General features: G+C 45.5%; 1 protein-coding gene across 7 annotated transcripts in view; it reads left to right on the forward strand.

Moving 5' to 3' along the window:
• APLP2 (amyloid beta precursor like protein 2) overlaps positions 1 to 12,476 on the forward strand; it is a 72,719-nt gene that overhangs the window by 40,943 nt on the left and 19,300 nt on the right. For 4 of the 7 annotated variants that reach the window (XM_012536984.3, XM_033406987.2, XM_033406988.2 and 1 more), the window contains exons 4-7: positions 8,522 to 8,634; positions 9,630 to 9,841; positions 10,219 to 10,409; positions 11,510 to 11,677. In XM_012536984.3, coding sequence (XP_012392438.1) covers positions 8,522 to 8,634; positions 9,630 to 9,841; positions 10,219 to 10,409; positions 11,510 to 11,677 — 684 coding nt within the window. Of the gene's footprint in view, positions 1 to 8,521; positions 8,635 to 9,629; positions 9,842 to 10,212; positions 10,410 to 11,509; positions 11,678 to 12,476 lie in introns of all 7 variants that reach the window. The other 3 variants (XM_033406989.2, XM_033406990.2, XM_049713599.1) reach the window with 2 other exon arrangements.

The raw sequence follows: 12,476 nt of genomic DNA on the forward strand, positions 1-12,476 counted from the left end.
TAAGCTAGTAGGGGACCAGGTGACTGGAGTTTAAGGGAGGTTAGGAAAAAAGTACTGCCAATTCCTTGTAATCATTTGAGAAGCAGAAGATTGTAATGTCTCTCTGTCCCCGTCCCCACCCCTTTAGAGTCCCCAGGCAGTGGTTAATTATCAGCACCACTTTCTTTTTACCATAGGCTCCTTAGAAAGCCTTTTGGTTCTAGTCTTTCAGGGTTACTTTTGCCTTTTTAACTTAAAAATAATACGGGACTTCCCTGGCGGTCTGGTGGCTAAGATGCCGCGCTACCATTGCAGGGGGCATGGGTTCGATCCCTGGTCAGGAAACTAAGATCCCGCATGCCATGCGGCATGGCCAAAAATAGGGAAAAAAAAATTAAAAATAATAACAGTTTTAAAATAATTTCAAGTTTACAGAATGGTTGCAAAAATAGTACAAAGAGCTTCCATTAAATCCTTTCCTCAGATTTTCCAACTGTTAACATTTGATTAATACGGTAAAATTAATCTTATCACTTGTATCTCCCCGCAGGTTTTGTTTTTGTTTTTGTTTTGAATCATTTAAGTTGTAGACATGGTATCCTTTTATCCCTTAATACTTCCATGTATATTTTTTATAAACAAGGACATTCTGCTATGTAACTATAGTACAGCCGTCAGAATCAGGACATTATCATTGATATAATATCTAATCTACAGACCCTGTTCACGTTTCACCTGTTGTTCCAACAACACCAGGATCTAAGTCATTGTTTCAATGTTGCATTTAGTTCTCTCTGTAGCCTTTCCTTGTCTTTCATTTTTTGTTTGTTTGTTTTTTGATTTTTGTTTTTTTTTTTTGTTTTTTTTTTTTGCGGTACGCGGGCCTCTCACTGCTGTGGCCTCTCCCGTTGCGGAGCACAGGCTCCGGACGCGCAGGCTCAGCGGCCATGGCTCACGGGCCCAGCCGCTCTGCGGCACGTGGGATCTTCCCGGACCGGGGCACGAACCCGTGTTCCCTGCATCGGCAGGCGGACTCTCAACCACTGCGCCACCAGGGAAGCCCCCTCCTTGTCTTTCTTAACTTTGGTGTGTAGAGTACAGGCCAGTGACTTTGTAGAATGCAGTTTGTGTCTGTCTTAGGATCCTTTTGATTTGTGTGTTTTTGAGGGCACTGTCATAGAAGTGTTCTTCTCTCTGAATCCTCTTAGGAATTGCATGATGTCACTTTGTTTCATGACCGGTGATAACTTTTATCAGCTGGCTAAGATGGTGTCTGCATTCATTTATTCATTTCATTATGGACTCACTGTCCAGATTTGTCCCGTGGGTCCCCCTTCATGCTGACTCCTGTGTCTTTTTGCTATGTCCCTATTATTCTTTGAAAGCTTCCTTACTTTCTGGTACAAAAAGATGCTCCAGGCTCATCCTGTGTTCCCTGCCCCACCCCTGGAGTCAGCCATTTCTCCAAGAAGAAGTGGTTTTATTTAGTGGGGAATGGTATTTAGGAACCAAAATCTGGGTATTAGGTGTACTTACTGCTATTATGTTATTGCTTCTAGGCCCACTCAGCAGACAGACCTGTGAAATACATTTATATACACATATTCATGCACATATAAATCTATATTTCTATATTTCTATGTGGATATTAAAAGCAGTAAGCTCATATCGATACCTCCAATCCCATTATCCTCAGTATATTTATTTATTTGCTCAGTATTCCCTGTAAATAATCAGTCTCTCTGCTTCTTAAAAACAGATTTGTTGAGCTATATTTCACATACTTTATAATTCACGCATTTTAAAGTGTACTGTTGAATGGTTTATAGTATATTCACTGAGTTACACAACCATACACAATTCTTTTAACATACAAACTACTAAAAATTAATCCAGTAAAAAGCGAGCATCCTATATATTTTATTCACCAGAAATAACCACAGTGAGTCCTTTTATACATGTTAAGATGAACACCACGTGTTGCAGTAAAGAGATGGCCATAGTGTGATTAGCTTCAGCCCTGAAACCCCCTTTAAGCTATTACTGCCCAGCAAACCCAAAGCACAGGCAGGCCAAAGGGCAAGGAGATGGGAAAACAGGCTCTATCTAATTGGTTGGGTACCCGTATTAATTGATTTGGTTGTTCAGGGGCGTTATGGATGTTCTCAGACACTGTTTTGGTTTGCCATTGTTTTGCTAGCTTTAGGGGAAGGACGTGTCTTGATTAGCACTCTTGAAGGCTGTTTGAGAATGAATTTAGGTAACGGGTAGTGTTGGCATCAGGCCTGGTGTCTCGCTGTCTGTAGACATCTGTGCACCTGTCACTCAGTTCTGCCCTATTTTGAGAGCATGCTTGACCACCCACCAGTGTGACTCTTTTCACTGATATTCAGTATATTTGGTGAGAAGTCATACTTCAACCTTGCCTCTCAAAATGAATCTTACATCTTACGTTATTACGAATTGCCTGTTTATCCATAAGATTTTATCTAAATAATTAGGATGATCTGAGTGGGATAGAGTTGGTGAACTGTGAAGAAGCAAAGCTGCTGGTATCTGGGGGGAAGGAGTTAGTCATCTCTGACATTTATATATAGACTGGCTCCTGCATCAAAAGAAGAGAGCTTTGTGAGCCCATGACTGTTTCTGTTGTTGCTAATTTCTGGAAGGAGATTTGGATGGGAATATTACTGTGGTGAAGACTGCCAGGAATGGTCTTGTTCTCAGAAGCTTTGAGGTGGGGCCCGGAGTGAGCTTGGAGCTTACTTGTCCACTGCAGGTGTCTGTCCGCAAGTCGTCTTCTGCCTTTGAATTCCTGACAGCCCGTCAGCAGTTCACCCTGTTCCCACTGTGGGCCCTTGTGCAAGGTGTATGTTTCTGTTCATGACGATCGTTCAGGCTCTTTAACTTCTCAGAGCCCTATTTACCTCCAAGACATCTGCTAAGGGTGGCTGCCAGACCTCTTAAAAACTCACGTTGGGTGGTCAGGTTAATTTTCTTGGTTGTCTCTCATTACAGCAGGCCTTCGCCCCGCTGCTTACAGCTTCCAAGGGCCCCGTAAATGACATGGTCTTCCTGTTTGCAACCAGAGAGTACTTTTTTTTTTGGCTGCACTGTGTGGCTTGTGGGATTTTATTTCCCCGACCATGGATGGAACCTGGGCCCTCGGCAGTGAGAGCACAGAGTCCTAACCACTGGACCGCCAGGGAAGTCCCAACCGCAGAGTACTTTTGCAGTAGGTTTATTTATACATATGAGTGTTGGTATCGAGGGGCTTCCCCAAGTGGGTGAGCAGCCGTTGTTAACTTTGAAAGGAATTTTATCAACTCTGAAAAAGCTCTAAGACCTGATGGCTGCCATGACCCTGCTGGTGGGAGGTGGTAGGAAAGAAAAACAGTATCACAGGGAATGAGTGGAGAGTGAAGATAAATCATAAATGCAGCTTAAATGAAAGCCTATAGTTCAGATTTTGCTAAATTGCCGTGTTCATTGACCAACTTACTCCCTTGAATAGCAAAAACAATATAGGTTTCCAGTGACTTAGGGAATTGTGGGCACTGTCTATTGTACTCCAGCGGGTTAAATTGAGAATTGTTACAACCTTAGATAAACTTTTAAAGTGAGACCAAACCATCTTCAGTGTTTTTCTGTAAAACAGAGTAATACTGATTTGCGTAGGTCAGTCTTTTTCCTAGAAGTTTCTGGTAATTATTTGTATCAAAGGCAAAAAGTAGCAGTGAAATGACAGAACTGATGCTGGGATTGAAATGTGTTCCTCTTTTAATTTACATGTTTAAAAAGTTTTTGTTTTTGTTTTAAATAAAACAAATTGGGAAAAAGGAAAGCAAAAACAATCCTTTCCAGTTTCTGCACTCCATTAACCATATTAACATTTTGGTGTATAGACAAGACTTTTTTTCTTTGGATACGCATGGAAATGTGTGTGCTTTTAAATGCTTTTTTTTTTTTTCCTAAATTGGATCATGCTAAATATGCTTTCCTGTTTAGTGCTTTTTTAAAAAGTTGACATTTATTGAACATCTATTATGTACCACTCTTAGGGCTGCATACATCTTTTGAGTCTGTCTTTTTAAACAGATTTAGCCTTAAGGAGTTAACCAGGCTTAAGGAGAGGTTAGGGATATCGGGTGTGTTTATTCCTTTGCTTATTTGTTTAATGATTGTTAAAATTGTTAAACCAAAAAAAAAAAAAATTGTTAAACCATCATGGAAATGGAAATGTTTCCATGTTATATACAGATATTTAACCATGTTTCTTATAACCCCATGGTATTCCATTAAGTACCATTATTTAACTAATTCCCTATTGAGGAACATTTAGGTTGGTTCCATTTTTGGTTTTTTTAAAAAAATAAATTTATTTATTTTATTTTTGGCTGTGTTGAGTCTTCGTTGCTGCAAGCATCCTTTCTCTAGTTGTGGCGAGCGGGCTTCTCATTGTGGTGGCTTCTCTTGTTGCAGAGCATGGGCTCTAGACGCGCAGGCTTCAGTAGTTGTGGTTCACGGGCTCTAGAGCGCAGACTCAGTAGTTGTAGCGCACGGGCTTAGTTGCACCGCGGCATGTGGGATCTTCCCGGACCAGGGCTTGAATCCATGTCCCCTGCATTGGCAGACGGATTCTTAACCACTGCACCACCAGGGAAGCCCTGGTTCCGATTTTTTTGATATTAACAATTCTGTAATGAATATCTTTGTTCACTTTCTTAATTACTTCCTAAGAGTACGGTTTTAGAATTGGAATTGTTGAATCAAGGAGTGCTATTCTGTTTTAAATCAGTGGCGTTAGTTCTTTTCTGGTTTTCAGAGGTCAGATCAATTTAATCATGATTCCATAGCAGAAGATTGATGGCGTTTAATCTTACAGTTTAGCATGGAGTTAATTATTAAATTTCTTGCATTAAAATTTTAAACTTAATTTCATTTTGAGATATTTCAAGCATACTGAAAAAATAAAACATAATATGAGAGTCACTCATGTACTCACTGTCCTGATTTAAGTTCTTCCCCATTTTGCCATATTTGCTTTTTTTGGGGGCTGCGTTGGGTCTTTGTTGCTGCTGCGTGCGGGCTTGCCATATTTGCTTAATCTCCATCTTATTTTTTAATTAAGGGATTAAATGTCTCAGAGTCCCATCCTTACATCCCTTCCCTCCCTCCCTCCCTCCCTACCCTTGGAGGTCACTGCTACCCCACTGTCAGGGTGTATCATTTCCATGCCTGTTTTTATACTTTTGCTGCATACGAATGTGTCTATAAACAATTTGTTTTTGTGTTTTAAAACTGACATTAATGGTGTCATACTGCACTTGACCTTTTATAACTTGCTTTTTTTACTTTATATCATTTTGGGGTTTATCTAAGGTGTAATATAAGCAGATTTAGTTAATGCATTTTTAACTAAGATGAAACGATATGTCGTACTCCACTATATTTTTAAAACCCAGTTTGGTTATTGTTTCTATAGAATATATATAGTAGTGAAATTGCCGTCTAAACTTTTTCTCTGATGTTGCAGTTGTACATATAAAATTGAGGTTTTACAAATTAAAGGATATGAACTGTTGCCTAACTGTAGATTTCTTGATAACCGTGGTTGTATAGTTTGCTTTGTATAAAACTAGTTACTCGGGACTTGAAACTAACAGCATTAACATCAGTAATTAGAGCTAATACTTAAATAATTCTTAGTATTTACTATGTACCAGATTCTGCTCTAAGCTTTTGCCGTGTTGTACATATTACATCTGGCCTCACAGCAGCAAGATAAAGAAACTGAGGCACAGAAAGTTTGAGTAACTCGCCCAAGACCTCTCTGCTAGTAGCAGTAGTGCTGAGATTAAACACTGGCATTTAGCCCTGTACACACCGCCTCTGAAGTGTACTTTTTGTTGCTTTTTTGTCATAAATTAACAAACATAGGGAGTTCCCTGGTGGCCTAGTGGTTAGGATTATGGGCTTTCACTGCCGAGGCCCGGGTTCAATCCCTCGTCGGGGAACTGAGATCCCTTAAGCCAGGAGGTGCGGACAAAACAAAAAGAAAAAAAATATATATATATATAAAGATTGCTTAGTCCATACAGTCACCATCCACAGTGTGAGCTGGTGGTTGGATGCCAGAATTTCAGTGATTTGTACTTAGACTGAGTATCGGGGTGCTTCTCCTGATGGAGGCGAATCCTAGTTTACCCCTGGGCTTTGCTTTTTAAGCTTCGATTTTAAGGCTGGTTGATGGGTAAAGCTTGTTTCTATCTCCCTTTGGGGCCCTCGAGGGCAGCACCGTGTCTAACTAACCACTGTGCTCCTGCATTAGTGTCAAATTGAGCTATCTGGTCCCCGAAGTCCCCGTGCTAATGGCAGAGTGAAACCTCACTGCCCCGCGGAAGGCTGTTTTGATGTGCGGTGGCTGCCTGTGATGGCGGGAGCACATCTCCCCCTCACAGCAGATCAGAGGCTGCCCTTTGCCTCCGCATGGGCAGCGGAAGGACAGACTTCTCAGGCCCAGAGACCGAGGCCTGAGCTGCAATGAGGCTGGGGAGCGGGTCTGCATATAGACTTGCCGCTAGTTCAAGTCTTAAGACCTTTTTTTTTTTCTTTTTTTTTTTTTCCGCTGTGCCACTTGGCTTGGGGGATCTTAGTTCCCCGACCAGGGATTGAACCCAGGCCCCAGCAGTGAGAGCGCCAAGTCCTAACCACTGGACTGCCAGGGAATTCCCCCTAAGACCTTTCTTAGGCCAGATTACTTTCTTATTAGACTTTCCTTTTCCTTTTTTTTTTTTTTAAACCTCAGAGGTTAGCCTGCCTGTTTCCTTTTCCCTCCCCTACCTATTGCATCTCTCCTGAGCTAAGTACCACCTTGGTTTTCTTGCACTCGGTAGAGCACGTTGGTGATGCATCAGAAGCGCCTGGGATGCTTGTTCAGTGCAGATCACTGAGTCCCACATTAGACCTACTGAACCAGGTTCTCTGGGTGATGAGCCAGTGATTACGTTTCTAGCTTTTTATTATGGAAGTTACAAACATATCCAAACACAGAGAAGATTATCGCATTAGCCCTCATGTGCTGTGTAACGGTTCATGAACCACTCACCCTGTCTGTGGCCAATCCAACCTGCCCCTCGTTATTTGGAAACAAGTCACAGATACCGTTTTTATTTTCCTGTAAATACTTCAGCATGTATTTCTAAGAGATAAGGACTCTATTTTCTAAGCAGCTGTGTGTATTTTTCCCCCAGCTTTTTATTTTTGAAAGGTTTCAGACCTGTAAAAAATGCAGTAGTCTATACAGTTCTCTATACCTGTTACCTGGGTTTCCCAGTTTTGCCTTATCCATCTCACTGTGTGTGTTGTGTGTGTCTTACTTACTTTTCATTGTTAGGCCATCTGACAGTGAGCTGGGACGTTAAGAGAGTTCACCTCCAAGTAGTTTTCAGCTTTTCTTTCTTAAGAGCGAGGGCGTTCTCCTGTATGACTGTGATACAGCGATCACACATGGGACAATTGTCCTAAATGTTCAGATAATGGCCTTTACAGCTTCCTTTTAAAAAGGACCATACATTGTATTTAATCTAGGCAGTTCCTCAGCTTTTTCTTTTGAACCTTTTATTTATTTTATTTTATATTACTTTATTTTTTTGGCAGCATGCGGGATCTTAGGTCCCTGGCTAGGGATTGAACCCGTGCCCCCTGCACTGGAAGTGCAGTCTTAACCACTGGACCACAGGGAGGTCCCTGAATATTTTATGACAATAATATCTTTTAAGAGTCTAGGTCATTTGTTTAGCACTATCTCTGAATTTGAGTCTGTCATATTGTTTGGTATGATTAGAGTCAAATGACATATTTTGACAGAAAGACTGTGTAGGTGATCTGTTCTTAGAACATCACTTAAGTCAGCTTGTCCAGTTAAAGCAGTGTCCGCCAGCCCTTCCCACTGCAAAGACACGTGTTCCCCTTCGTAATTAACCCTCCACTGATGATTTGTACCTGCATCAGTTATCGCAGTGGTGGTTTGTCTTAGAGCTAGGTGTCTGTAGGTCCACAAAGGGCTAAAGTAAGATTCACCTGTTCTTTAGGAGAACACCCAGTCTTAGTTTCCTGGGCGTTTTGTTATTAGAACTGATGTGGGCAGAAATAGAAGTAAGAGGCTAGGAATGTTGTCCGTGTGAAGCCAGAGGTGGTGGGGAGTAGCTGTGTGTGTTTGAGGTCATGCACGGGAGTTCTCTTCCCGTTTCCCCCGTAGGGTGCCGTAGCCCTGCTCCAGAAGTTAAGGGATTGAGGTCAGGAAGGAGTGAGGAAGTCCTGGGCATTGCGGTTGTAACAGAGTGTTGAGCTCTTGTGGCTGCTGGCCTGGAGCTGAAACGTCCAGTTGGCTTTGGAAGATGAGGTGTACATCAGCTTATATGCATTAGAGACTGCTCCTGGCTGCCCGTGACTGTGTGACCGTCACGGTAACCTGCAGTCAGGGTTGTTTTCACCTTGAATCATGATCAGAATTGCTTCTGACAAAGCTTCTCTTTTCCAGTGGGCGAGTTTGTAAGTGACGTTCTGCTAGTTCCAGAAAAGTGCCAGTTTTTCCACAAGGAGCGGATGGAAGTGTGCGAGAATCATCAGCACTGGCACACTGTGGTTAAAGAGGTAAAGGAGTGGGTGGGAAAAGTCGGGCGTTGTTTTTTAGGAAAGTAGTATTTTTTCTCGACACCTTACCATAATTTTTTTTTTTTTTGCGGTACGCGGGCCTCACTGCTGTGGCCTCTCCCGTTGCGGAGCACAGGCTCCGGGCGCGCAGGCCCAGCGGCCATGGCCCACGGGCCCAGCCGCTCCGCGGCATGTGGGATCTTCCCGGACCGGGGCACGAACCCGTGTCCCCTGCATTGGCAGGCGGACTCCCAACCACTGCGCCACCAGGGAAGCCCCTTACCATAATTTTAAATTAATTTTCTTTCCCTTTATCTCATCAAAGTTTACAATTACTTGTATCTTTTAAATTAAAACTATTTGGGAGAAGAACAGATATTTTTGTAAGGAAGTACAGTATTAACAGTTCAGCCCCTGAAGTCAGGGACAGGAAAAAGATGGTTAAGTAAGGATTCTGTCGGCAGGGCCCCCAGCAAGGCCACCCAAACCCTAAGGCGTGTGTGGAAATAGCCAGTTATAGGACATCTGTGTCTGGACATGCATGCTGTCAGGTTTAGATATCATTTCATTCTTCCCGTGGGGAGAATGACCCTTTCTTAGCTTGTGCTCTGAGTTAAGTTGGTTTTCCAGCCAGTTGCCTTTCTTTTGTCTAGTTCTGAAGTAATTCTGAATTCCTCACCCATTAGGAAGGTATGTTACCATTGACCACCATTCACCCACGTCGATAATTACTAGAAGAAACCCCCTTTCCTTAATTTTATTCCAACTTTGGGCTTTCATTGGTTTTAGCCCAGATGATGTTTCCCCCTTGCAAATTAAGCAAAATTTGTAAATCTTAAAATAGTAGGGTGGCAACTTTTTGGCCAAAAATGGATGTGTCCGTGAGAAAGGCTCACGTTGTGATTCGGTAAGGGTTTCTTCTGGGTAAAGCTGGGGATCGGGCGTCTTTGGCCACACTTGCTGTGTTCTGATGTTGGTGTGTGGGTTTCCCTCAGGCCTGCCTGACTCAGGGAATGACCTTGTACAGCTATGGCATGCTGCTCCCCTGTGGGGTGGACCAGTTCCACGGCACCGAGTACGTGTGCTGCCCTCAGACAAAGGTTGTTGAATCTGCTGTGTCAAAAGAAGAGGAGGAGGACGATGAAGAGGACGATGAAGAGGACGATGAAGAGGACGATGAAGAGGAAGACTACGATATTTATAAAAGGTAACCTCCTGCCCGGAGCCTGCGGATGTGGCCGTGACTGCTGGTCCCTGGCTTCCGGGCGAAGCGGGCATTGCCCGTTCCTGCCAGGGCTGGGCCGGCACATCTCACTTAGGCCGTGGCTGAGCCCAGGCACGCCAGTGGCCTTCAGCTGCGTGTTACCCCGGCCACATGCCTTTCTGCAGGTTAGCCCAGCCCCTGCTGCCTGGCGGTCCCCTTCCGCTGAGGCGGCCGGGCTGAGGGCTTTAGCGGCACGGCTCACCATGGGCTGAGCTTATTTCCTGCCTGTGTCTTTGTGTTTCAGAACAGGGAAGGGACTCATTGTTGCGCTCTGTGCATAGCAACTGGTATTAACCTTCCTTTTTTATTGTGACCTCTAGTGAATTTCCTACCGAAGCAGATTTGGAAGACTTCACAGAAGCAGCTGTGGACGAGGGTGAGGAGGAAGTGGTGGAAGATCGCAATTACTACTACGATGCCTTCAAGGGAGACGGCCGCCACGAGGAGAGCCCGACTCAGTCCAGCCGCCATGGGACCGCTGCAGAGAAGGAGATTTCTTACGGCGTCAGAGGTAACCCCACGGAGAGCCGCGGCTGTAAAGTCCACCTGGCGGTTATTTACTTAGAATTTGTTAATATTCTCTAATGTGCCTAGAGACTGCTTTCCTCACAGGTAAGTCAGGAGGGTGGCCTCGTGCCCCGAAGGTGAGGTCAGCTCTGGGCACTGCAGGTCTGGCGGTTGACAGATTTTAATCAGGAAACTAAGCTTCGCATTATAAGGACTTAACTAGAGAGTCAGAGAGACCACGTGGTCTGCCCTCGGGCAGGATTCTTCCACATCCAGCGGGAAATGTTCTCTCCTGAGGGGGCTCCCCTTCCTCAGTAACTGCTGAAGCCCCAACCTTTTGGAGTGGAAGTCACTTCCTTGGTTCCCTTCCTGAGTGTGTTCCCATCTGTAGGCTGCCCTGTTTGTCCATCAGAAAGAGGTTTGCAGCTGGGAGGGTGGAATTTGATGACCTACCGGGTAAGGGATCAGGGCCAGCAGTGTTTTCATTTCACCATTAAAAAAAAAAAAAGTTGCGACAGTTCTAGACCATTTTATGTGCAGCCTCCTGCTGATAGTATATTCGAAACCAATTAAGATCTGAAGAATTATTCAGGATTCAGCCAGGAGCAGATGACTTAATGAGTCCAGAAGTTTGTGATTCACCCTGGAGAACATAAAACATACACTCGTCCTTTCCAGGGGCCTAAGTAGCGTTTATGATGGTTACCGCCACGGAAACAGCCTCTGCACCTGCACTGTCCCCTTCTGCCCTTGACACCCCCAAGACGGCCAAACCAGGCAGCTGTCCCCACTTCACAGATCAGAAACGTGAGGCTCCTCCATGTCAGCCCTGCCCCGCTCTAGACTCTAGACAGTGCAGAACGCACCAGTCCATACTCTCAGGGCCTAAGGGTCTCTCTTGCATCAGGAAGGAAAACGACCACATCCTCAGAGTTGGCGGCAGGAGTTGGCAACTTCGTTGGTCTGGGCGCCAGGTGCTGCCCTATCTTGGCCTTTGCTGATGTTAAGCATCGCCTGGTCCTTCTCCCCTTGCTGGTCTGTAGCTCTGTGAACCCCTGGAGCTGCTGCCCGGCCCCTGCTGACATTCTGACCGTTTCCACACAGCTGTCTGCTCCCAGGAGGCGCTGACGGGGCCCTGCCGGGCCGTGATGCCCCGGTGGTACTTCGACCTCTCCAAGGGGAAGTGCGTGCATTTTATATATGGCGGCTGCGGCGGCAACAGGAACAATTTTGAGTCTGAGGAGTATTGTATGGCTGTGTGTAAAGTGATGAGTAAGTCCCGCCGCCCTGGCTGTGCAGCTCCATCCCGTCCAGCGTTCTGTCCCCCGGTGTCCTCGTGACCGCGTCTGTGTGGTGCTCCCTGCCCACTCGGTGTTCGCTGTTGGTCGTCTGCTCTTCTCTCTGTGCTTTCTAGATCTAGCTTTGCTTTCCTGTCGGCAGTTGTCAGCTCAGTTTTCCGTGTCCTGTGCTCGCCGTGGGCCGGTGGAGGTGGTGGTGGTGGTGGTGGAGGAGGTGATGGTGGAGGTGGTGGAGGTGATGGTGATGGTGGTGGTGGAGGTGATGGTGATGGTGGAGGTGATGGTGATGGTGGAGGTGATGGTGGAGGTGGTGGAGGTGATGGTGATGGTGGTGGTGGAGGTGATGGTGATGGTGGTGGTGGAGGTGATGGTGATGGTGGAGGTGATGGTGATGGTGGAGGTGATGGTGATGGTGGAGGTGGTGGAGGTGATGGTGATGGTGGAGGTGGTGGAGGTGATGGTGATGGTGGAGGTGGTGGAGGAGGTGATGGTAGTGGAGGTGATGATGGTGATGGTGGAGGTGATGGTGGTGATGGAGGTGGTGACAGCGGTGATAATGGCAGCAGTGATGGCAGAGGAGGTGGCGCTCCCTCCCTGCCACAGCGGGGAGCCAGGGGCCTGCCCTTTCTCATCCGGAGCCTCCATGTTGGTTGGGTTGGAAAGGCGGCCCTGCCCTCCTCTGTCTGAGGCTGAAACACACGAAGGACAAGCGGACAGGTCGTGAGTTCTGCACATCTTGTGTCCAGGCTTTTCTCTCTCACTCTTGTCTTGAG

The sequence above is a fragment of the Orcinus orca genome, chromosome 8 (assembly GCF_937001465.1).
Source record: "Orcinus orca chromosome 8, mOrcOrc1.1, whole genome shotgun sequence".
In the NCBI taxonomy this organism is placed as follows: Eukaryota; Metazoa; Chordata; class Mammalia; order Artiodactyla; family Delphinidae; genus Orcinus; species Orcinus orca.